Raw genomic sequence first — 26,649 nt, forward strand, 5'->3', positions numbered from 1 at the left:
TAGTGTGTTCATTTTGAGTTGCTTAAATGATATGAAAGGCTGCTCTATATGGTTGTATGCATTATTTGCCCACCCCCACCCCCACCATGTGTTACACACCTGCATCCCCCAGTCTTGGTTGTTCACGAATTGCATTGCTTTTGAGTCTTTAGTGTGCATAAAATCAGATGCCATAGCTTGTTTCCCCTTTCTGCTGTGCTTTGATTTCACCTTTGCTTCAGAAGTTTAGAAAGATATTTTCAAGCATTTTTGCCTTGCCCAGTGTGTTTTGTGGGGCTGTGTCTTCAGAAAGAACTCTCTCATGTCAGACAAATTTAATGTTTTGTCAAAGAACTGGCTTGCAGGTTTGAGGTGAAAGCAAAAATGAAAGGCGGTACACAGGCTAGTGTGTATTAGCAAGTCAAAAAGTCAAGTATTGTGTGTGTATATTTATGTTATTTTGTGCCAAACTTCTTTAGGGTATCAGTACTGCTAGCTGTCCTTAGGAGTTCAAGTTCCTGCTGTTCCACTCTGAAGGATAGTACTTCATGCCTGTAAATTAATTATTTTTGGGGGGACATATCTACCTTATTGATCTACCATATTAGTTCCGTGTTTGGGGAATGTTTCCATCACTTGGAGAACTGTGGGTGTGTCAGGAATAGTGGTAAGTGTTGAACATGGTGGACACACAAGGCTCAGTGTGTCTCACTGCCAGCCCGTGGGGCATGGATACTTAATGTGGAATGCACATGGGGAGGGTGGTGTATTTGAACAACCCCTACTACACTGCAGGTAGGTCAGCAGTGCACTGCTCTGAGAATCACTGCCTAATCAGTATAATTATTTAGAGTATTTAAGTATCTTCAGTTAAGTAGCCAGCTTTGCTGCCTTAATAACATGTTACACAACTGCACCCTTCCCATGCTTCTCGCTGTCTCAAGGCAACGTGGCACAGGAGAATTCTTAGTGTACAAAAGAGGTAGGAACGCAAAGGGAGTCTCTGAAAGCAATGTGCAATTAAAGTTTTCTTTTGCAAGTCAAAATATGTTATTTTGTCGTCTTCTTCCTAAATCAGTTGTCAGTTACTGTATTTACAGCCTTTTTTCTTTGAATGAACTGTTGTATGTTACTAGAAAGCTGGTAGCTGAAAGGGATTAATACCCATTTCCCTGGGTATTAACCTGTGATGTGGTTAAAGGGTCTCTTTGTATTCTTCATGAAGCTTAACTTTTAAATTAAACTGGATTTTAAAGAAAATGCTTTAATTTTTGTACATTTCATTTACAGTGTTTTATTTTTTCACCATTAGCTGCAGTCTTTTTTTCTTCATTAGGCTCACATGTGACTTACCTAAGAAAAACATGACATTTTTTTGTCATACTTTGAAATCTGATTTGTGGAATTTGCGCAAGAAACAAGTGCATGCTTGGGGTAATGGTTTTTATACATTTTGTACAAATATTTATTAAACACATATTCCAGTGAAACAACAAATGTATTTCAAGTACACCTAGGTGTCAGTACAATATTATTTTCTTTGTAAAAGAGAATTCTTCCTTTGCTTTATCTCATTGTTTCTCCTGTATCAAAAATAACCCATTCTGTAAAAGGCAGGGTGAGGCAGAGGCCTGCAAAATACAGGTTTAAGCATCTAACAGCCTTCTGAAAAGTGTAAAACCAACTGTGAATGATCAAAAATACAGTCAGTGTCCAGTCTATGACAGTGACTGACAGTGAAAGCCTAAGAAAAGACAAAGGACAAAGAAGTACATTTATATTGATAGCTCCTAGTATGTTCTCCTGCCTGCTGGCTTTTTAGCTTCTATTGGTTGGACCTTTAGTGTAGTGCATTAGAGGCAGGTTTTTGTTAAGACATACACTTTTCGCTTGGCCAAATCCAGCAGCGGAGCTCCAAGGTGTAGTTCTCCTTTATGAAACAGATTTTGTATTTGTTGTACGAAGAGTTCCTGATGAGGAGCTGCTCTATGGTACAACAGGCAATTTTATTGCATGAGTGACCAGTGCTTTGAACTGTGATCATTGGCTGCCGATGTTGCTGAGCCAGGCGAGAGCCCAGGAAAACAGGGTAAATTGTGTCATGAAATTTTCCAAGCAGCTCTGTTCAAATACAGCAGAAGAGTACTGTTTGCTGGTAGGGAACGATGGAACTGTGACTTGTTTTTGGAGCCCTTTGTCTGCAGTGAGCACATCAGCCTGTCCTGTCACTCACACAAATGTTTTCTTTGGATTGTGTTCCTAGTATACTTTAGCCTTTTTGGTTATTCCCCTTTGCCTTCCTAAGGACATTTTGGGGCTCTTCATTAGGAAGGCCTGTGCTCCCTCTCCCACCCAGTGTTCCTGAAACAGTGTTGCTGAAAGAGGAGGAAGGAATTTAGGCTTAAAAATTCCCAGCTTGGAACACGTGTTTTTTGTTGTTGTTCCTGTTACTGTCACTAAACTTTAAAATGTGTTGTGTGAAGCACAGTAAGAACCAGCTATGATTCCACTTAGAGTTTGCTTCTTTCTGATTTTAGCTACAAATGGGAATGAGATAAAAAAATGAGGGCTCTTGCCTTGCTATTGACATGGCTCTTGGTGATTGCATGAGAATGTAGGGGTCAGGGGTTCCTCTTCCTTTCTCTGTGTCTCCTACAGAAATGGAAGGACGAGGGAAGGCTCTGCAAAGGGGAGCAGTGCAGGGCAGGGCAGACTTTCCAGCAGTACCACCCTGAGCGTGTGTGCATTTGTGCAAGAGCTGTTGTTTTGAGGGAGGTCACTCTGTTCTCTCCTAGCTAGCTTCTTTGTATATTAATGTGTCTCTTCCACATTACTGTGTGTTAAGCGAGTGGAGAAAGTTAGTGCACATATGTGTGAGTGCTCCTTTTGAGAGCAAAACCAAACGTTTTCCTGAGAAATGCCTCCATGAGAACGCAGAGCTGGATTTGCATTCCCTGGGAAATGACTGGGAGTTGAGTTCTAGCCAATCATTGATTTTTCACAGTATCAAAACTGAATCTTCTTTAAACTAAAAATACCCCACTAATATTAAAAATTAGGTGTTAATTTCTTGGTTGGCTGCAAAATGTACTTAGCCTTCCAACCTGTGACTGATGTATGGTCTGATTTCATTAGAACAGGTAATCCTGTGTCATGCATCTCTTGAATGTTCTTTGCAGCAGGTTTTTTGGGGGTTGGGTTTTTGGCTATTTGGTTGTTTTTTTTTTTCTGTTTTTTTTTTTTTTTTAGAGCACTTTGGGAACAAATTCATGATGAGCTTGTAATAGTCATGGATAAAGGAAATAGCTTATAGGTTTGTTCTGGAAATGATGACTTGACACTAGCCTCTGGCAGTGGAATTTAGCTATCAATAGCGTGTTAATCCAGTTAAGTAGAGAGCCTTTCATAGGGAAATACGAGTCATGTGTTCTAGCTAAATAATTAGCTTTAAAGTAATCATGCAACTTGTAAACATTGCCTCGATATTTTTGTTATTTCTTTTTTTGACATGATTATGACACAGCAATAACTCCCTGTTGAAGGGGTGGCACATGCATTGGCTGTGGGTGGGATGTATTTTAGAGCATTCTCATCTAAAGCTGTGGTGGTACATGTAAGCACTGACTTTGTCAGCTAGTTCTTTCCTGTTCCAGTTTACTATTTAGAAAATACCAAATGGCATGACAGTTATAAATCACTTTTTAAAAGCGAAGCAAGCTTGTACTGAGACATACTGGTGATTTGGAGAAGTTTGAAGCCAGTGCTCTGTTTTACCTGCCTTAGAAGTAAGTAGGTGTCCCCAGGGGTCAGTTTTCACCTGGATACAACTGAGATCACATCCTCTTTCCCTTCTGGGGTGTGGGCAGTGGTTCGACAGTTACACAACAGTTCCGATCAGCTAGAAGGAATAACCTAGCCAATTAAATGCATGATCGCTTACTTCAGTAACTCCTGTTGAAACTTCAGTCTTTCCATTCATAGATTTTTAGCATACTTTTTCTTTTTTTTTTTCCCCTCTGATGAACAGTGAAACAAAGAAACCCTGCAATTTCACTTGTCTCTCATTTTAGTGGGTATACTGGCACCACTGGGGGATGAGAAATACACAACACAGTGAGGTATGTGCTTATTCTGTAGAACAAAGCCTGTTTTCAGTAGCTATCTTGAAGTTGGTAGAGCTGGTAATAGGGTGCCTTGTTAAGATGCCATGCCATTCTTCATGAAAAGATGCTGCTGTAGAGTCCTTAAACCTTTCAGATGTAAGATTTCAGCACCTGGTCTTAGTAGATAAAATCTGGTGATAGTGAGTCTTGTTTTGCCATGTTTAAAATAATAAAAAATATTTAGAAACAGGATGGGCATCTTTGAGAAATCTTCACAGCTATAGTTTTATGAGTCCTGTAAACCTGTTTACATCAGGTTTTATTGCAGCAGGTCCATAAAGGTGCTCCACTGTTACGCAAAACATATAGAATCACTTTTTATTCTGTGGAACTGTAACCACCTCTGGAGAAAACTCAGTAATCATACTGCACTTTATTGCTGCGTGATGCCTAATAAGCCTTGAAGTGAACACTGTAATGTTACACTGACCATCCCTGGAGAATGTACAATGGTAGCAGAATGTAATGATCTGTGTTTTGGAACAGAACCATCCTGCCTTTTATTTCAGAAGGCAGTTGCTTGAGCTCTGGAAGTGTAGGTAAAGACCTCTTTCCTTAGTACTTCACCAAAGCAGCTTTTTGTCTTTAGGTACTCACTGTACCAAGACTTGGTAAGTTATTGACATATTTCTCGTAGACTATAGTGGATTTTGTCTTCAGACTTAAATTTCTTTCAAAGCCCGCAGCTTTTAGGATTTTATATATATATATATTTTTTTAATATCTGATGGGTTTTGTCTTTCCCAGTTGCTTATTTTTAGTTATTGATGTTTTCAAAAAGAATCTGTGATCTTGAACCATAGTACAAGCTGATTTGCTCAAGGGCATTTGCAGCACCAGGGCCAGAAAATAATAATTAAAAGATAGTTTGTTACTGTCTTCTAGTTCTGAAATGACTAATAAAAGTATTCTTATTTATCATTACGCTCTAATGGACTCTTTTCCTCATAAGGCTATGTTACTAGCCTCTAAGTCTCTTGATGTAGATCCAGGGTTTTTTTTCTTGTTTCCAGCTGTTCTCAAGAGTTTATTTCTAAGTCTTCAAGCATTCTGGCATCTCAGCAATTGTTTGATAATGGATAATTTTGCTGCTTTTGTCCCAGCAGCATCATTAACGTGTATGTTGTTTATAGAGACTTTTCAAGGCTGGTTAACAGCAGTTCTTACTAGGTAATTCCAAACCAGTATATAGGTTTGTGTTGACAGTGGGATTATTGCCAAGGATTTCTTTTAAGTGTATTGCTCTGATTTTGATAGTTTATGCTACCCTATTAATGGATAATATAATTTCTTATTCATGTCTAGTCAATAAAAAGTTGACTATTGCTGTCAGTCTTAAAATCAAGATCTCACAAGGAAACCATTCAGGCAGGCTTTGAGGGAATTCATGTTATACAGAAATCCAACTGAGCTGGTGGAAATGATCCTTTCTGATTTTACTCATAACCTGTGAGTGATGTCAGTGACTGGAAAGAACTACAGGAACTTAATGGCTATGGACAAAAATGGCGAAGATTTCCCCTACCCATAGAAGCATCTGTGTGTGTATGTAGGTAGGGACTGTTCACTTTGCAGGTAGCACTTATAGGAAGGTGCTGAAACAGAGCAGTAGTGAGCACTAGCGAAAATCTCTTTCAAGAAGGGATTTATTTGTTTCCCCTTCCCAGTTTCAGCACACACAGGTTCCACTTCTGGCTTTAGATGCACTGCTTACTAAAAGTGAAAAATTAAATTAGTTTCACTCAAAAGGAAAAATGAACTCTGTTGGTGAAGGCAGAGCACAGCCAGTGTTGGAAGCCTTCCTCAAAAGCAGTGACATAATGCAGGGCTGGACTTGGAAAGTTTGTCCTATCAGTTTGTGCCTATGGCAGCATAAGCTAAAGACTTAGCTTAGTCTTTAGGGCCTAGAAAAGGCAATGCTTTGATTTGAGGACTTTTTCCTTGAAAAATTCAAATGTGCTGGAAACAACATGAGTGTGAAATCTGTCTATCTGTAATACGTTGCAAGTACCTTTTTTGGAGGTTTCTTAACTGGACTTCAGCTTCTACCTTTTCAAAGAGCAGGAGCTCCCAGTGAATACTCCTATTGTGTAGACTCTCCATAATACATTAGTCTTTAGGGCAGTGTTCAGGGTCTGGCCACAGGTTACAGTCTCATGCAGAATTGATTTCCCAGTGGTTTTATTTTTGCAGTTTCTGTTAGTTGTTGGCATTTGAATGAGTTTTTAGTTGGCATGTTTTGGTCTAAGTCATTTCTAAGTTGAAACTCCCTGACACAGTATGGTGCCTAGGTGCATTATGGATTTGATGTGGTATGCATGTCAATTCTCAGTTTAGGACATATTTGAGAGTGTTTCATAATCTTTATTGTTGTTATATTAATGTATTTGTAATAGTTCAAACGAAAGGATGGTTGTGTTCTTGAAATTACTACTGTTATTTTGTGAAGTTCAGGAAGCGTTTTTTGCTGCTCATGCTTTGCCAGCACAGTGTCTTGTCTTGCAGGGGCTTGTGAAGTTCTGTGAGATGTTTTCTGTGTGCATTGAGAAGAGCAGGCAGCAAAGGTAGCTTACCTTTCCTTTTTCTCTTGGAGACAAAACTTCCTAAAGAGCCCCAGCTGAACAAGCAGTGTGCTACAGCACGATACGGGCATGTGTAAATGAAAGGAAGATCCCTGTCTATTTGATCCTTGTTGTTTCTGCTAATATTGCCAACAAGTGTGCCTTTAATAATGTGTCTGTCTATACTGGGGACAGGCTGAAGTTTTTAGCCATAAATAATGAGCTGTTTGCAATTATTAGTGTCCTGGACCGGACTCAAAGGTTTTACTCAGATGAAAGGCTCCCGTTATTATCCACTTAGTATCTAGATTCCATTATTATCTTTCTTCTTGTAACTGCACTCCCTGTTTTTAACTTTTATTTGTTCTGACAGCAGAAGGATTAATATTCTGCTTGATTAAAAAGAAATCCCAGTGTAGTCTGGTTACCCTCATTTGCTGCTCTTCAGTGTGGTGGTAGAAGGTCTGGATTTTAGTACTGGATATTGGGCAAAAATGGCTTTAAAATTATACCAACATTTATATAGTGAGCAAAACAAGTGGAAAAGCCAAGCCCTATGCTATGTTTTAGTGTTTAGGTAGTGTGTGTTACATTTTTGTATGTAATGTTACTTTAAAGATGTTTGCAAAGCAGAGCTTGCAGGAATGATGGGCTGCTTTGCTGTAGTCACATTCCTGTTGAAGCATGTTGTCCGGGTCTGATATGACATCAATCTGGATGTAATAGATACAGAGTTAAGCACTCTATTTTAGGATCTGAAACTCTTCTAAGAATAGAGAGGCTCTCCTTTACACAAGAAAGGACAAGTAAATTAAAATGGGATGCCAGGGAAGGAAAAATAGGGGAAAAGCAAAGTGGAAGAAGTATCTAAGAAAAAACAAAAAAGGAAAAACCCTACAGTCTGTCTGGTCCTGGTGGGTTTTGAAGCTGAGGTGAAACACATGAAGGGACCATTGCATATGGATTCTGTCCTCCGTGCAGTGGCAAGCAGGTGATGGGACATCCTTGAAGGCTGAAGTCTTGCAGTCTAACCTACAAAAATAACCTGTGTTATTTTCCTTGCTAGCAGTCTGTAGGTTTAATTCAGCAGGGGGGAAATAAATCACCTTTTACGTTTTCTAATGCAACTTCTTAGTTTTGCTAGACCACTGGCAGATGACTTTCCACAGTGCCCCAAAGGGTAAGTAGGCTCTTCAGCACTTCCCCATGGTTATGTGAGTGGGATCAGTAAAGCCTGGTAGTGATGTGACTGCTTCTGGTGGTGTCTGTTTACACCAGGGGTCTAATCATAGAAATTTGTATGGGAGGAACTCCTGAAGTCAGCCAGTCAGCTCACTTAAAGGGCTACAGCAGCATACCAATTAAAGTTAAGGTTGTTGGATGTTGAGGGTGTTTTTCTTTTTGTATGGAAGATTCCAATAAAATGTGTCTCTGTTGGTTATGAATCTAGCAGGAGATTTAGAACCTAGATGTGTTTTAAAATATTCACCAAAATGTCTTTACTAACATAACCTTGAGAGCACAGATTTAATTTCATGTATGTTACCCCACCTGCCTCAGTAGGTTTTCTGTCATAGCTTTCTTGTGATGTTTCTATTTTATATTTTTTTTTAACTTAGCAGCTGGCATAGCTACTAAAGGGGTATATCCAAAGTTTTAAGTGTTCATTTCTCCTACAAGTCTTTTGCTTATTTGTCTTTAAAATAAAACGACTTCAACCAGCATACTGTCTCCATTTATCCTGATGTCATGTTGTCAGTTTGAGTCTTGATTTGTCAATAATAATGTTTTTTATAATCCTGTATAATTCCATAAATTCTCTGTAGCAAAAATACCAACACTTGTCTAAATTTACACATTCTTTTTTATTTCTTTGTTTTTCTTCTTTTGACAATTTCTTTCTTTGGGAGCAGGAGTATGTTATGGGCAACAACCTTCAGTCTACAAGTCAGGATGGTAGACTGTGAAAGTCTTATTCCATAATAGACTGTGAAAGTCTCATTCCAGTATTATGTAGGACATAATTCAGAAGGTAAATAAGATGAACATACTAGTTCATACAAATGCAGAATGATCTGAAGGCCTGAGGGGTGAATAACAGGACAGTGGTCTGCCTCTTGGGGAATATTTGTGTTGATTTTCAGTGAGCTTTCTGAAAGTGCAATTTTAAGTAAAAGCTTATCAGTCTGAGTTACAAAATTTCATGAAACTGTCACTTTGCATCATCCAGGTGGGCTTCCATCAGCAGTAAAACCCCATAAATACCTTTTGCAGTGGATGAGGATGTAGCAGATGTTGCTACCCTCTCAGGAGTCTGCATAGCATGTTCCTTTCTCTTGCGGTATGCCTGCCTCAAGAACTGCTGTGCAACAGCTTATGCTCAAAATAAAAATTCCAGTTGTTGTGTGATTTCTTAGCCTCTTGGGGCTGAGCTGCAGACCTGCAGCAGGCAGGTGAGCCTTTGCCCTGTGTTGGATGGCAAACTCTTTTGCAAGTGTTGCTGCAGAATGAAAGGAATTTACCTTCATGTCTTCAGGGTTGACTTTCCTTTGATCTTATGTGTGTGTGTTGGATTTTTTTTTATAGCTGATTAATAATTTATTATGATTTGCATGATCTTTGATGTAACATCCATATCCTTGTGTTCTCTGGTATTTTTCCTGAACTATGCAAAAGTGAGAGTCCATGTAAATATGAGACCCTCATGCTAATCTGTCATATCAAAAACTGATAGCTATTTCCCTTGCCTTGTTTCTGCTTGGGGTCCCTTGGTAGTCCTAAGGAAGCAAGCAGACTGATCCACCTAAGGATGCTTCCTTAGGACCACATGACATTATACCCTCAGTCCAGATGTAGGTGTCATCATCAGCGTGAAAGCAGCAGAAGCCTGCACACAGAACTGACTTACAGTGTCTTGCTATTTTTGATGAGGATGCTACAGGCAAATAAAATGGAAGGATAGGAAGGTCCTTCAGGAAGGAGAAGCAGAGGGAGATGAGGAGGAGTTGTTGCCATCCATGTCAGTGCATCAAGCTGAAGTGCATGAAGCTCCACCGGGAGATGGATGGGGAGCCAACTGAGAGCTTGTGGGTCAGGATTAGAGGGAGGGCAGGGACAGGGGGCATTACAGTGGGGGCCTGCTACAGGCCATATGGCCAGGAAGAATCTACTTTGCTTAATTTTTAAGTAATTAAAAAATGCTTAGTATATCAAATACATAAATAAATCACCTGGTAAACTGCAGTCTTTCTAAGGAGAAATGCAATAATGGAAAGGCAGAAGTATAACCATCATCTGGTTTTAATAGCAGCATCTCATTTCAAGAGAGAGAGAGATAAAGTAGAAAAGAATCTATTGAAGTCGCTTTATTATTCTCAGTTAAAAAAAACCCCAAAAGGAACACCTAGATTATTATCTTTAGTACTTCTGGTAAGTGGTAAAAGGACGGGTATTAGGTTAAAATTTGTTATGACTCGTTCAGACAAAACTCTTTTCCAATATTAAGAAAGAGTGCTATGATGATCTCATAATATGATAATTTCTTGTAATTTCATACTATTTGACAGAATTACCTAGGATTTATTTGGGTTTTGTCTGGTTTGAGTTCTTCTCTTTGTTTTTCTTCTCCCTTCAGTTGTGAGCACTATGCTCTAGGTAACTCTCTTCCCCCTCCCCGTGATTGCTTCTTTTTGTAAGTAGTTATATATTTGAGCCTCTCTCTAGGTAAGGTTTTAACATACTGTCTCCTCAAGGTCAGATCACAGTTCAAAGTTAGATTGGCAGCTGCATGTTGGCTGTACTTTACACCTAACAGTGGAAGGCTCTGATGTTAGGTGGGTCTCTTCTAGCCACTGAACGTTGGGTAATTCTGTGAAATGTTTTGTTATGCTAAAATGAAGGGTTTTCTACTGGGAAATGAGAATTCCTTCTGCTCAGCACTGTGGACACCACTGCAGTGATACCATGGCCCTGGAAGTTCACAGGAGATCTGGTGACTCGTTTCCTCCTGTCCTCACTGTTACTTACCATGTGAGAATCTGGTAGTGCTCCAGACCCTTCAGAGGAGGAATGAAATTATGAATGAGCTTCTCATATCATCCCAAACATATTTGTTCTCCTTGTGTTTTGTGATCTATCGTGACGGCCCAAAATTGCAAAATGGTGGTTTTGATTCTTCCCTGCCACCTCAAAGACACAGATGCCTCTATACAGCTTTACTAATGCTTCCAGAGTCTGTTCCTGAGCACTTACATTTTGCTTTCAGTTTAAATCTTATCTTCTTAGAATTCAAAAGAAAACAAACCAACCAAAAAAACCCACCAAAAAAAAAAAATCAGAGTTTGCTAGTTATGTACTTCCTAATGCCTAATCAATCATAGCAGAATTAAAAGAACAATAGAAAACTGTACAAGAAAAGCCACGCTTCTGAATGTAAACCTGTAATACAATTTTGCATTATAGATTTACAGCATCAGTCTTTTCAAAAGGACAGGGGTTAAGCTTGTTGTCTGGTGTACCATACCTGTGTTTCAAAGACCAAATGTACATTAACACATGGCACTACCAGTCTGTATTTTAACATCTCAGTGGGCTTAAAATCAAGAGACAGCTCTGCTATGAAAGTGTTTCTAAAAAATCATGCAAGCGAACATCTTACCTGTAACACGACTTTTAAATAAAAGACTGTATAAATTTTAGTGATGTAATTATAACAAAATGTTATTAAGAATAAAAGTTATTTTGACCATGAAGAAGATTGTAAAGACTCTTTAGTTTGAATCAAGGGACTTACTTGAGTAGCTCTTATCTTTGTGCAATGGTAGTGGTTTTAATATGTAGGAAATGAGATACACGTATGTTATCAGGTCAGTGATCTATGTATTCTGCTGTTTTGTTCCTGGAGAAAATTTACTATAGCAGCAGGTTGCGCTGCAGTGTCTTCTGATGCAAGTTCTGATGCAAGTTGCTTTGAGCTTTACGCAGTGGCTGCCTTTATTGTACATTGATATCAACTTTGCTGTTTAATCTAGATATTTTTTTCTGTTGGTCCATTCTTAAGTACTCTTTTTATTTTTTTTATTTATTTTATTTTATTTTTTTTTTACCTTAGCAGTGGCCCATGATTCAAAGGCTAAATGTATTCTGGCTTTAAAAACCCAAGCTTTTATAGTTCCATCAGCCTTTAATCTCAAAAAGGGTGGGGGATTCATTGGTCTTCAGTAGTAAAGCAGGGTGTTAGGAGCATGTGGCTGCTTCTCTGCCCTTATTTTATAAGGGCAGAGTAATGTTCGATGGCAAGTTTGAGTAATGTTACTGATCATTCATTCTTTCCTGAAGCTTTATAGTTCTAACCAGGGTTTCTTCTTGTACCCAAGTCTCTTCAAGTCTTTAATTTATATTGTCCTTCTCTGCGTCTTTTCTTTTTGATGTATCCTTTTTCAGATGGGGGTGACCAAAACTGAACACAGAATTCAAAAGTGAACACACACTATTCAAGGTGAGGGAATATCATTAGTTCTATGTAAGACATAATAATTTTTGGTATGTCTTTCTCCTTTAAATATAAATACTGATGTCCTGTTTATTTTCGCTTCCAATTTTAAGATACTTTTAATGAGTAATCTGTAAAGTCTAGAGTGTTGTTGCTTTGTGGGGGTTTTTTTGGTTTGGTTTTGTTTGTTTATTTTTGTTGGAAAGTTGGTTAATTTATAACTTACCAATTCTAATGGGTAAGTAATTAATGAAAAATGTATGTTTACTTTCACTATGGTTTACTGTACACCATGTATGATCTACTGTCACTGTGTTGATCTGATTGCCTGTTTGAAATTCCTTCTGAAGTCCATCACAAATGCACTAGAGAGCCAACTGTTCTTTGTATCCTTCATCATCCACAGATTTTGCCATTACATGGTTCATTCCCACTGCATCCTTCAGGTTGCTGAAGTGTACTTGCCTGTGGGTTTTTTTCTGACTCTTGCTACCTTGATTTGGGTCCCTCTAGCCTAGGGTCTTTCTTGCGGGTCTCTTGAAAAGGTTGCACTCCTCCACATTCATGATAAAAACTGGTAGTTGAAGAAAATGCTTGGTACATGGCAATACTCATTAGAATGCCTATTATCATCTCTCATTAACTTACTCACTACATCTGATCCATTTAGTCCTCCTTTCTTTAGAAGAATTAGACATCTCAGAAACCATATATGGTTACTGCATTCACAAAGTGTATGCTGGCATTATACAAGTAGTGGGAGTGTGGAGGGCCAAAGTGTTATTCTCAGGTTTGTAATTTGATTTGACTTTAACTCTTGCAAATTGGGTTTGTTCACATGAGTTCTCTTGATCCATGGGATGGCTTTGACCTACCCTTTTGGTGACTTCTTTGCATTAATATTTGTTACAGTGATGATGGTCTGTTGTATCCAGAGCAGATAATTATTAGGCATTGTTGCAATGAACAGTGGTAAATAGGGGTAGTAACTTTTGGCTTATGAGAGAAGAGTATAAATTTGGTGTTGCATGCTCATATTAGAAACGCCTCCATTTACCTTCAATTGCATAAATTTATAGAAGTCCAAACTTATGGAGAGCCAGTACTAAAGTTCTTACTCAGAATGTTTGAAATTGCAGGTTAAAATGGCTTGCTAAGGCTTATATGCCTGCTTGGAAATAATTTTGCTGCCAAACCTGTAATGAAGACTTAGCACTGCCGAGGGTATACAAGCATTCCTAGTGTCTAGAGTCTTTGGAATAGGCAATTGCACTTGGGAAGGAGCTCTGTGCGCCTTATAGAAGCACTGTTGCCTTCAGCTTCTGGCATGGAAGTTGGTACAGGTGGTTGTTAAAGGTTTTGGTCTTGGAAAAAGATCACATAGATGTGTTGAAAATAGTGGGAGACAGGAGGGAAGGAAGGCTAGTTATATACTCTTCACTCATCTAGAGGGTGGCAACCTCATGGTCAATAAATAAGATGGTGGCATGTGGGAGACAATAGATCTATTTCATACTGCCAGAAGAGAAATAGAAATAAAAATTGCTCAGTCTTTTTAATCTCACTTTCTTGCTCTGTAAGGGGGGTTTGTGTAGTCTGTATGTTACAGGACCTCCAGTGGGAACAGAGTTGAGAAATAACTCATGCATTCAACAGAACTTTTCATAAGATCATCAGTTCTGGGAAGCTGCTGGTTTTACTGTTCTGAGCTAGGGAAAACACTTCCTTTCCCTCTTTCTGGGTGCTAGGTCCAGTGCTGAGAAGTGAGGAGCACTGGTCTTGCCTCTCTTTAAATACATCCCTTTTCTGTAGACTTCTTAGTGATTTTATTGGTATTGCAGAGCCACTTGGTACCCATGAAAAACTAGCAGATGACTGTATTTTGAAATGCAGTAAATGTTCTCTTTTTTTTTTTTTTTGGTCATCATATCTGCCCTTATCCTTCTTTAATTTGCAACCCTATCCCTCAAAAGATGTGAGCGACAGACTGACTGTGGCTATTTTTATAGGGTGCGCATATTAACTGTTGAGTAAATGTAAGAAGTTTTAAAGAGCTTATTTTAGCAGAAGCATTTGTTAAAGCCCCTGTATCCATAGGCTGTGTGTATATTCATTAAGTATTCAGGGTTGTAACATAATACAACAAAAGGAAGCATATTTTAGCAGAGATCTGTAACAACCATGCACAGGCTGTCACCCAGCCGGTGGCTGAGGGCAGGCATTGCTAACTGCTATTCCTATGGCATCTAGATACATTAATTTTATTCCTTGGATAATGAACCTAGATAACACTTACTGCACTGTCATGATCCCGCATCACAAAAATACATATGGTTGATCCCCAGAAGTTTATTGCAATCAAATCACTGTTGATGAATGTGCAGCCTTGGAGCTTGGAGTATGTCCGTGTGCAGCGTCTGCCAGCTACTCCGTGTGAAAAGGAATGATGATGTTTCAGCTCTTCATCTGCTGTATAGCCACAAAATAGCTTGTCTGGCCCAATGTAGCATGAAAATAAGAATCTGTTCCAAATCCTTTACAAGTTGGTGAATTAAAGACTATTTTGATAAGAGTAAATGTCAGAGGAGAAGATAAATGAGAATATGTAGGAACTCATTGTGGTTGGAAATTGTTTTGTATGTGGAAGGTCAGTGTGACACACCAGCTTGTGCTGAAGCCTAAGATTGTTAAGCTGTTATATGGGTGAGAAATGGTGATTTTCCCCACCAGTTGCAAGGGCAACTACCCTGATTTTTTTAACCACCTTCCCACTGTTCTGCGACATGTTAAGCTAACAGATAGTCTGTTTTAAAAGTAAATCACTTGATAGTGTGTTGCTTGAAATAATACTTTACATCTCCACATTCTCTCTCTATTAACATGAAGACATATTTTAATTCTTTTCACATTTGTTAGTAGATTGAACGAACTGGGATGAAAGGTTTAAAAAGCACCAATGCAATTAAAATGAGTATCTGTGACATACTTGAGTTGTGTTCCATGTGAACAGTGATGTTAAAAGCCCCTTTAGCAGCTGTCCCAGTGCCATTTTTTTCCTGGTTTTTGAGTACGGAAATAAACTCAGATGCTGTTGGTTAAATAATTCACATCTATTTCAGGTGAAAAATAAGACCTGGTCTCTTTAGCAAGTGCAGTGTTTTCATGTATGTGATTTAAAGATTGATCACATTGAACTGATTTGAGTGCATTAAGGGATTTGCAGTTATGTAATTAAATTGGTATTTTAAAAAGTGTACTGCTCAGTTGGGAAGTGTACAAGTGGATTTTAAGATAAATCTTCTCCTTTGGTTGGTTTTTGAGATAAATGCCTGTATTTGTGTTTAGAACAGAGTTACAGGCGTATAACATTGAGTGGATGAATTGTTAAGGACATACTGAAAGGCAAAAGTGTTGGATCACTGCCATGCTGGTTTTCAGGCATATCAATAATTTAATGTATGTAGGAAACTGATACTTGTAGGAAAAAAAAACCAACATCTTGGAGCTGTAAAGTTTTGCCATGGATAAAGAAAAATTCAGTTACTGATGCTGTTGCTTTACTGAAATAATTAGCCTGTGTTTTCAAATAATTTTGAAATTTATATATTTGTTTAATTTTGAATAATTTTCAGGTTTATCTTTTGTTCTTTGTTTTGGGTTTTTCTTTGTCATGTTGGATTGCTGAATTACTGTTTTTCCCCAAGGAAGAAATTCAGTAACCGTGTTTATTTGCAGAGCACCAGAGATCATACTGGGATTGCCGTTTTGTGAAGCCATAGACATGTGGTCGTTAGGGTGTGTGATCGCAGAGCTGTTTCTTGGATGGCCACTGTACCCAGGAGCACTGGAATATGACCAGGTAGTAAAACATATTTCACAAGCATGTGCACACTTTTAGTAACTAAAGAATTTCAGATCATTGCAGCCAGGATTTCAAATGTTCATAATATCCCCTATGAAATAGTATTTCTTCAGGTCTGTTCAGTGCTTTTAATTTAGTCTTTATTAATTGTCCTAGAAACATAAATCCTGCTTCTAGACAGAACTGTGTAATGCTGATTTCTGAATTAGATTGCAATTTTTCCTTTTTTTTTTGTTTTTGTTTTTCCTGTCTTTCAAAGTAAATGTTAGTATTGGAGCTGCTTTTCCTGATGCCACTATCACTGCATTATAATCTCTCTTTTACTTGCTAAGGGGCTGACGCTTGAATGCCTGTTTGTATGTGAGGATTAGTTGTCTTCTGAATGCTTTCTGATGCTTTCTGGAAATCCAACATAGCTCAAAGTTTTGAGAGCCTATACTTTATGAGGGACAAGAATCAACCTTCACAACAATACTGTTTATATGCAATTGCAAAGCTTGAAGCTGTGCCATTTGTTTTGTTGGAATTTTCAGCTACTGACACCGTTGGCCTTAGTGAGATGACTTAAAAAAAAGAAAGTTGTAGAACACTTTCTATTTAGAACACTTGAGAGAGAGAAGTCTTTAATTTTCTAGCATAATATGGTCATTTGGGAGGAGCATAATCGGCATTCTGTCTGTCCCCAACTGGTTTGGAACTTCGACAGTGAAGGAGCCCTAGGTATAACAGTGTTGGCTTTTTAGTAACTGTTGCATCCTTGGTTCAGGGGGAGTTCCCCCCAGTGTGTTCTTCAGGTTATTTAAGTCCTGATCCTTATGTAATGAGTGAGCTTTTGGCTCCCTGCACTTACAGATCAGACTACTTTTCTAAAAATTAATTTGTTAAAACCACTGTGAGTAGATACATTGGTTTTGGTAACACTTCGTATTTCAGTTTACTTCATTTACACATAATTCAGTGTTTCGCAGAAGTAAACTATGAGCTGATGCTTTGATGTGTTTAGAAGGCTTTTGTGCAGCGTATTGCTGTTAAAATGGAGAATGAAAGAGGAAAAAACTATGCTCTTTAAGGAAAAAGTGATTTTTGGAAGAAATTTGTAATGCTGTCTCAGAAATTTCCAAGAACTTGGCAAATATATTTGCATCCAGTTTTGAAAGAAACCGCAGGAGAAGATCTGGACTTTCAAGTTCAAAAACACGAAGGGAGGGGTCCAGAACATGTGATTTCTGGGATTGCATCCACTTTTGATCCCTGTACTGCTGTAACTAGCTGTTAAAAGGGATGCTGCTGTGGGAAAGGAAGGACTTGTAAGCCCACTTCATGGTCTTCTGATTATGATCACACATGTAGACAGATGCTGCTTCTGCATGTGAAGCAAAGCTTTGGACCGAGTCTTCAGTTGCTTGTGCTGAAATAGGTGTTTGAATGGTTGAAAAGATTGTGTCCTGATTCTTTCCTCAAATTAACTTGTCATTTGTCATAATGGCAGCAGCTCAGACTCTTAATTAATTTGTGCCAATAGGCTTACATGGCTACGAGCCTCTGGCTCTTGCACAGAGAGCAGTAACAGCTTAAAGCTCAGTCTCATGATTATGAGGATCTTTTTTCAGAGTGATACAGAGTCTCATTTGTAGAGACAAGACCTCCTTTCCCCCTCAGCACTGCAGCCAGCTTGTCATGCAGAAAGCCTAGGCAGATGAAAGTGGTCAAGTATGATGCACACTGTCCATACTTCATAGTGGTGGCTGGCTTTTCTGTGCAGCTGGAGCAAGCCGGGTCCTTAGGACACTATTTCTGTCACTTGTTTCTTGCCATCATAAGCCCAGGACCAGCATGGCTCAACCTCTAGGTACTGCCAGACAGTGCATGTAAACAGCATTGTCACCAGTGGCAGCCACCTCTCAAGATGCTTCTGTGCTTCATGCAAATGACTGCATGGATTAAGGTTAATCTTCATGCCGGTAGATTTTCTGTTTGCTGTATGAGTGAATACTGGCTTTAAAAGATGTCTAGTTAAAGACAAACATAGCATTCAGGTTTGCTGGAAGCTTCAGTTAATAACTTGTTTAGCAACTTTCCTGATCCTCATATTTGAGAAGTCCTTCTGGAAGAGGACCTGTAACCTGCATCAGTAGGAATTACCTTACTTTAGTCAGACTCATCATTGTGCTGAAGCAAGTCTGAAAATTTGCTTCAAATAAATCCAATTCAGGGGTTTTCTCAGTGTACATGAGTATAGCATTTGTAGAAGATGGCTCCCAAGGGAATTCTTTTCCTCCTGCTATGTGGTGCATGTCACAGGGTAAACAAGCAGGCAAGGGCTTTGTAGTGCATTTCCCTCTGTCTTTCTGGTACATGGCAACCAGTGTGCTAGCTCTTGAAAGGAAGCTGTTAGTTATTATTTGTGATTATAAGCAGTAACAGCTGTACTTCTCAGTGGGAAATGGCCATGTCTTTAATACTCATTAAAAACAGGCATAGGTGCTTAACTGCAAATTTTTGAATTAATGCATCATCTATTTTGCCTTTAATTTCTAAGACATTTATATTATGCTGAGAGAACAGCTAAATGAACTAGAAACATTGCTGGTCAGAGTGGGGTTATCTTTACTTCCTGATGAACAAGAGGTAACGGACTCAAGTTGCACCAGGGGAAGTTTAGACTGGATATTAGGAACAGTTTCTTCCCCAAAAGGGTGGTCAGGCATTGGAACAAGCTGCCCAGGGAAGTGGTGGAGTCACCATCCCTGGAACTGTTCAAACCCCATATAGACGAGGCCCTCAGTGACATGGTTTAGTGGTGCACTTGGCAGTGCTGAGGAAACATTGGACTTTATGATCTTAAAGGTCTTTTCCAACCTAGCTGATTCTGTGATTCTGTGTAAGGATTTATGGAGGATGCCAGATTCCAAAAGTTGGCAGCACTGTATTTAGTTCCATCCTACTTTGTTCTGTCACTTCTTCGGCAGAAGCCTTGTATGTACCTTTTCTCTCTACTGCCAGTGAGTTTTGCTCCTCCCAGGTGCTCCTAGCTCTTAAGTCCTCTGTCTTCCACTGAATTCATCTTCTTATCCCCAGTTTCTGATTCAGTGTATTTTACCACTGTTTCCTGTTTTTTTTTCTCTCTTACCGCTCCCTGCTCCACCTTTTCCAAGGGCTGGCCCATACCAGCAGCTCCTCTGTGGAGGCCTGTGGCACAGGAGCATGCCCAAAGCCCTTCAGCCCTGACTGCTGGAATTCTTACTCCCTCCATCCTGACCTGCAACAAGCTCCGTTTTCCATTATTGCCAATCTTTATTCCAGTGTTAGGTTTCTCTTCTATGTGAGATGTAGTTGTCCAAACATGGCGCTCTGAGGGTGGTTAATTTTGCCAATTTTTAATGGCAAATGTTTTTAATGGCAAGTTTTTAACTGGATCAGATTTTGAACATCAGAGATAAATTATTTCCCTTTTTTCTTTTTCTTTCTGTCTCAGATTCGTTACATTTCACAGACTCAAGGTTTACCAGGAGAGCAGTTGTTGAACATGGGGACGAAAACCGCAAGATTCTTCTGTAGAGAAACGGATGCACCGTATTCTAGTTGGAGATTAAAGGTAAACAGTATAAGGTAGTAGAAAACCGCATATTATTTTGTGAACAGAGAAACCAGAGACACCAATATTCACTTGAATACTGTTGCTCCCTTCTGCATCTCCTGTGTGTTTTGTCAGTCCTTGCTCTGTATCTCTTCCATTTTTCCCATTTCCCAAAATAAGCACCCCAAGCTCATGCCCACCTTTCCTCCCTCCAGAGGTGCTAAATGACCTTTGTTTTGATTTGTTTTGCCTCTTACCCAGTTACTACTTTTCGCTTCACTTTTAAGAATTTGTCCCTGAGGCGCCTAAACTGCTTCAGCAGGATTCATTCAAAACCAGCTCCAGGATCAGCATTTCCTGGGAGAAGAAGGAGGTGAAGGAACAACATGACTCTGTGCAGCTTGTTTCCTTCCGATCTGCTAAAGCAGTCCTTGCTGGCTGAAAGTTGCAGTACTGTGAAAGCAGATGAAATACAAAATATGTACTTTGGTAGTCTGCACGCCTTGCTTCTCTCTGAGCAGCATCACTGATGGGTGGTTACATTCACTGTTGTTGTCAAATTCAGTATTTAAAATATACCAACCGTATGTATGTATAGAAGTATAAAAATAACAAAGCAAAGAGAAACTGAACAGAGTCTGCCTCGTTTTTAGTTTATTTCTTTTTTACAGTGATGTATTGCTGCTGTTTGGAGTTAAAGGTCTGAGGTTTAGGAAATGGGTAAAATACAAGTAATAGGAAATTTGTGATAAGTAAATATAAGCTCACAAGGGAGTTGTTAAACAACTCTGCCAGGCTTTCAGCACTTCCTGCGTGATTTACAAACACAATCTATTGTAGTCCTGTACTGTGGTCAGTCAGACCTGAAGTTTAGTAAGTTTTTTATTTTGATTTAGAAAATGAAAGTAGTCAGCAAAACAGCATCCAAACACACAACTGAAATATTAACCAAAAAACCCACCCAAAACGACGTACTTTAGGTCGACACTTAAAGTTACTTTGTAGTTACAAGTGACCTTTGTTGTCAACTTCTGAACTCGGCTTTCCTTTTCTATTTTGAGACATTGGAAGAGCACGAGGCAGAGACAGGTATGAAGTCTAAAGAGGCCAGAAAGTATATTTTCAACAGTTTGGATGATATAGTGCATGTGAGTATGAAATCATTCTTCCTTTGCCAGAGGGTGGGGGTGAATGGGGACTTGAAAACATCTTCCTTAGTTTTGAAATAAACACCTTTTAGAATATTGTTGTGCATCAGTCATATCTGTTCTTCTCTGTATAAGTTGCTCTGAAGAAAATGTCTGTGTCAGCCCTTTGGGCTGTTTATAAAGATCTTACTTGTCACTACTTGCATTTAAACATTGCTACTTGTCCTTGTGGTGGGGCAACTCTTTAATTTCATGTATAATGTGTACTTTCTCTTCTGCTTTATCTGCCATATTGGATAAAAAAAGAACACATATGGAGTCTGTTATCTTAAATATAGAATTTCCAGTTTAGTTCTGCCATCTTAACAATATAATTCTCAGTATAATCGGCCTTATTTTTAAACAAACAACTGGTTCTTCACTTTTCTTTAGCTTCATAACTATCTAGTCAATAACAAAAGTAGATTTTTTGTTCTCTTCCATATCCTGAAAAGAGAATAAAACCTTTTTGCAAGATTAGCATTAATACATGTTTAAATTTGATTTTTTTGAAGATTACCTGTGTAGTTTAAGTTAGATCATAGAAAGGTCTTTATCCCAAATCTTACTCCGTAACTTCTAAGTCCCAGACTGAAATAAAACCTTCAGGGTTTTTTAGCTGTGGAGGGTGAAAAGGGAGTGGTGTGCATGCAAAAAGACAGGCATCAGTTCAAAGCCAACTGCACTGGGATGAGCTGGCAAATACATAATGCCACATGTGATAAAATCACTGAATATTAGTGTTCTACAGCAGAAAACAGTAACAGGAGTTGAACTGATACGTGTGTCTTCTCTCTGATTGTTTTGTTCAATGCCAGGTGAACATGGTGATGGATTTGGAAGGAAGTGACCTGTTGGCAGAGAAGGCAGATAGGAGGGAGTTTGTCAGTCTGTTGAAGAAAATGTTGCTTATCGACGCTGATTTAAGAATCACCCCAGCTGAGACCCTGAACCATTCTTTTGTTACCATGAAGCACCTCCTTGATTTTCCTCATAGCAACCAGTATGTAACACACAAAAATTACTCTAAATCTCTGTTGTAGTGATTCAAGTGTACAATAGTGTTGTTTCTTCTGCTGTCAGAGTGAAAAATCTTTTGTCATTTTTGTAGCGTCTTAGAGAATTGTTTCAAGTGCTTGCAGTGTTAAAGGCATCTACTTGGTCAAGGAAATGTTAGAATAACTGTTATGGGTTTTTTTTTTTCTGACAAGTAACATTCAGAGCAATAGATCTCTGAATTATCATTTTTATGCCTGATCGTTCCAGTTCCAGCACTGCAGAAACTTGGGCTTGATTTTTGGCAATGTGAAGAGTGTTGGTTTCTGTCAGTCAGTGAGAGCTAGGGTTGCATACAGACTTCCTCTTGAGGTGAATGCCTTGGATACCGCCTTCTGTGCATGGGTTCATGCGGAATATATTGAGAGTTTTCTTGCAGTTATGGAATTGTGCATTTCAGTCTGGATTTCCCGAAGTTCAGGCATTTCACTGAAGGAAAGAGCTTTCCATCCATTTTAATTTATTCTCCTTCCTGCTTGTACACAGTTGGTAAAAAAATGGTGTTAGATGCAAGGAACAGGAAATAGCAATATTTTTCCCTGATTTTAAAATATGCATTACAAAGGCTTTACATGAACATCATAATATTTTTTTTTTCCTGCTTCTGTATCTGATGGGAAATTTGGGCTTTGAAATTTTATCTCTCCTGCGTTGTTCCAGGAAATTGTTTTACACATTTAACAACAGGAAATTCTAATTTAAGTAACTTAATTTTTTTGTTTTGATAGAGTGAAGTCCTGCTTTCACATCATGGATATTTGCAAATGCAGATCAAATTTGTATGATTTAAGTAATCGCAATAAAACATCACTGATGAGACCAGTTGCCTCAGGCAGTGCGGCTAACCTGACTGGGAGCTTTACCAAAATTGCTCCACTGAGAAGTCAGGTAAAGCACTTATTTATTTCTGTTTTTTTATAGTTATCAATTCGGTTAAGCAGTTCTCTACTTAATTTCATACTTTAAAAACAAGTGTATCTGTTAATTGACAAAATACTGTACTCTCGGTTTTTCCTTGTGTTTTCTTTAACCGGTTAGAATTATGTTTCAAAAGTCAGTCACAAAGGGTCCTAGCAAAGCAGTGGTGTACTGCAGTGCCCTCCGGTGGTCAAACGGCATTACTTCCTGTAAAATGTCCGAAATCTTTAATTTGTAGAAGTTATTTGTTTATTATATAAGCTGGTGGGACAAATATGTGAGAGATTTTGATTCACATTTATGATGTTGCCTGTATTGCATCTGTTCCCATAGGCATTAACTGCATCTACTCATTCAGTTTTGCAACAAGGGATACCGCTGCAGGCAGGCACTGCTCAGTTTGGTTGCAGTGATGTTTTCCAACAGGCATTGATTATATGTCCTCCAACTATTCAAGGTATGTTTAACTGTAATTCTTACAGTTCCTAAAATACAAGCATCACTATCTGTCTGTTAGCAGTATGTCAGTTTTCTATTATATCCACTTAAGCTATATATTTAAAATAATTAAATTTTATGATTTAAAAAAAAAAAAAAAGGTGTGTAAGTCAGGTCCAGATACACTGCACCTTTCTGAAAGAAAGTGCAAATCAGCCTCTGCAGAAAATTAGTTAAGCAATCCAGAGCCCATCTTCATACACCACACACTTATGTGTGTGTGTATACATATCCTGGTTAAAATAGAGGAACACAGTGTAAAAGCTGAAGCAAAAAAGGAGGGTATTCTGAAATAAAATTTGAGAGGAAACAAGAAAAATAAAGCAAATGTCAGTGTTGTGGGGTTTTTTTTATATAACACTTCTTGTGGCAAATCTGGATGATAAAGTTGGCAGTTTTTATTGGACTATGAATATTTAAGAAAACATCAGGAAACTTGGGGCTTCTTTTAAGGGCAGAGGTGCCCAGTGTAAACAGTGTCATGTTTACTGTCCTATGGTTATGATGAACCAGAACAGCTCGATAGAGCTGCCACAGGCTTCTCAGGTCTGAAAAACACATCACTGAATCTTTGAGAATTTTCCTTGCATTGTGCTGTGAGGAGGAAAGGGCAACTTGGCTGAACTCTCCTGTATTACAAAGGGTAGAATTGATTTAAGCATACAATTTTGTATTTATTGTAAGAAATAACTGGCTGAGAATTTGATTCTTAGAACCATTTGGAAGATTGTGAGGTGGAAATGCTAGCACAAGTGTATTTCCCCAGTGTAGAAAACATCCAAATAAGCATAGGCATCTCTGGAAGGACATGTGGTAATGCAGTTGCCCTCTGTTTCCCTAAAGAAATGCATTTGTATAATGCAAACATAGGTCTTGGTTTTTCTGAGGAATCTTTAAAACTTCATGTAGATCTCAGAATGTACCAAGCAACACTTGTTCTGTCTTTTTATAAGGGGGATAGGCAACAAACAAAACCAAACAAAATGCCGGAACACTTTCAACCTAAACTTAGAGGCCAGGAAGTCTCTTATCTTTTTAGATAAAGACAGATACAGCAGACTTTCTCAGTAATGTTATTTGTGGCTGCTGCATCTGTCTTGGGTTTCAGAAATTCGTGAAGCTCCAAGCAGTCACCCTGTGGTGTCAAAGGCTGTATGACCAAAATGAATAGCTCCAGACGAATTTCTTGCTGAGCACTTAACTGTGGCTAAATGATTTCTTATTTAAATCATATACATGCTTCAGACAATGACATAGTGCATACTTAAAAAACTCTACTGTTTTCATTATGCCCAGATGAATAAAGTGATTATGGAAAAAGAAACAGTACAGAGAAGTACTTTTATCTGTGATCTATATACTGTATTCTTAGCATGACGATAAACTTCCAAAATTAAATTCTGCTGCAGCTTGAATGAAGGGAATATGTTGTGTCCATCACACAGGTGTTGAGTTGCTGGCATGGAGGGAAAGGGATATTAATGGTATCTGGAACTGCTTCAAGGTTTCTCTGCTTGGCTTCTCTGAATATCTGAAGTGCTAAAGCTCACTACTTCTGGCAGGGTGAAGATATTGCTCTTCTAGAGGGCTGTGTGGAAAATATTAATCAGCCGTGTTTCAAAATTAAAAGCTGTGGACTGCATTGTCATAACTTAGTATTGTGTTATGACTTGAGAGAATTGCATCAGATGAAGATTTTTGTTCATCCTTTATTGTAAAGATATAAAACAAAACCAAAACACTTTCAACCTTTAGTTTAATAGTTCTTTAGAAGTTACCTCCAAACACCCATTGCTAAGTCTTTGACTAAAACACCAGAGACAAAGTGCACTTAGAAGGTGTGAAATCAATATATTTGCCCAGACAGTATTTTTTTCTAGCATAACTATTCTGTTGTAGTATCTGTGGAAAAATTTCTTGTTTCATTTTGTTTAACATTATTATGTCAAAAATTGCAGTGTTCCTATACATCTGTTAGCTTCCTGTGAAATATATACAAAGCATGAAATGCATCTATTTCCTATTATGCTCTTGGGGTAATATTCTAACAGTGCTATGGTTTGCATTATTTTGATGAAGAGAGGAATAGGTTTATGGATTCTACTGCAAATATTTGATGGTATACACAGAAAGGTTTATATTGTTTCCCACAAAAGGGATAGTAACAAATAGGGGCATCTAATGCATGGCATTGCTAGCTATAAAAGCAGAGAGGAATGGGTTTCAGCTAGCTGGAAATACACAGCATGGAATGTGCAAGAGTCACTTGTGAGAAGCTTTGAAATTCAGTTCTGCTTACTTTCTGCTTCCTTTCCAATGCTTTTAATGTAACCTCTTGATCAAGAGTAAACGCTCAGCTCTGCAGAACTTTCTGCTAAAGTCATTCCAATGTCTGGTATGTTTCCAAACAAATAGCTATTGGTAGCATCAAATGATGCCAATTACAGCATCAAAGGCTTGTGCAGGTAAGTAATGGCACACAAATCTTTTAGGTGTTGACTTATTTGGCTCAAAAGTCTTAACTATAGAATCAGATTGTAAACACATTAAAAAATAGGTTATAAAATTATCCTTTATGTTTGCATTTTGCTCAGAAAATATATGCAAGACTGGTGTTCTGCTGAAAGCTGGGGTATGTGTTTTTGTCTCTGACAGGAATTCCTACAAACCATAGTAAACCCACTGGTTTCTCCCTGAGGGTGGATAATGCAGTTCCGTTGGTGACCCAAGCCCATGCAATTCAGCCACTCCAGATTCGAGCAGGAATCCTTTCTCAGGTTGGCTTGCTTTCAAGTAAAAATCTTAGTTAGCAAATACTTTTGCCCTGTCAATTTCTGTTGCAGCCTTTTTTCTGTTTTATGCTGGGCTGCAAGCAGCTAATGTAAATTCGGTTGTTCCCCATGTCATGAAATATTCTCTGCTTCCAGCAGACTTGGTCGAATCAGACCCAGCAAATACTGGTTCCTGCATGGCAGCAAGTAGCGCCGGTGGCAGCTCCTGCTACAACTCTGGCCTCTGATCCTGTGGCTGGCCCACAGAGGCTTGGAGACTGGGGGTAAGCCCACATATTTGTGTGCGACACCTTAATGGCTTTGATTTAACAAGATCTGTGGATGCTGATGCAAATGAGTTGCAATATCAAACTTCCTTTGCTTCTCCTCAGAAAGATGATTACCCAGGGCACCCATTACAGTTCAGTGATACCGCAGCCTCTTCTAACACATCAAATAACCTTGTCTGCCCCTCAGCCAATTAGTGTGGGCATTGCACACGTTGTCTGGCCTCAGCCTGCAGCTACCAAGAGGAACAGACTCTGTCAGAACAGGTTGGTAGAATGTTTCTAACATTCAAAGATGG

At 38.7% G+C, this 26,649-nt stretch overlaps 1 protein-coding gene across 5 annotated transcripts in view; it reads left to right on the forward strand.

Moving 5' to 3' along the window:
- The window catches only part of HIPK3 (homeodomain interacting protein kinase 3), a 101,185-nt gene that overhangs the window by 63,190 nt on the left and 11,346 nt on the right, over positions 1-26,649 (forward strand). For all 5 annotated transcript variants that reach the window (XM_061356599.1, XM_061356602.1, XM_061356603.1 and 2 more), the window contains exons 3-11: positions 15,930-16,053; positions 19,532-19,651; positions 20,695-20,781; positions 21,639-21,823; positions 22,605-22,764; positions 23,128-23,251; positions 25,948-26,069; positions 26,223-26,347; positions 26,456-26,617. In XM_061356599.1, coding sequence (XP_061212583.1) covers positions 15,930-16,053; positions 19,532-19,651; positions 20,695-20,781; positions 21,639-21,823; positions 22,605-22,764; positions 23,128-23,251; positions 25,948-26,069; positions 26,223-26,347; positions 26,456-26,617 — 1,209 coding nt within the window. The remainder of the gene's footprint in view (positions 1-15,929; positions 16,054-19,531; positions 19,652-20,694; positions 20,782-21,638; positions 21,824-22,604; positions 22,765-23,127; positions 23,252-25,947; positions 26,070-26,222; positions 26,348-26,455; positions 26,618-26,649) is intronic.

Source organism: Neopsephotus bourkii, unplaced genomic scaffold (assembly GCF_033783945.1).
Source record: "Neopsephotus bourkii isolate Nb327-2 ecotype Australia unplaced genomic scaffold, CSIRO-AGI_Nbou_v1 NB_860, whole genome shotgun sequence".
NCBI classification, from domain to species: domain Eukaryota; kingdom Metazoa; phylum Chordata; class Aves; order Psittaciformes; family Psittacidae; genus Neopsephotus; species Neopsephotus bourkii.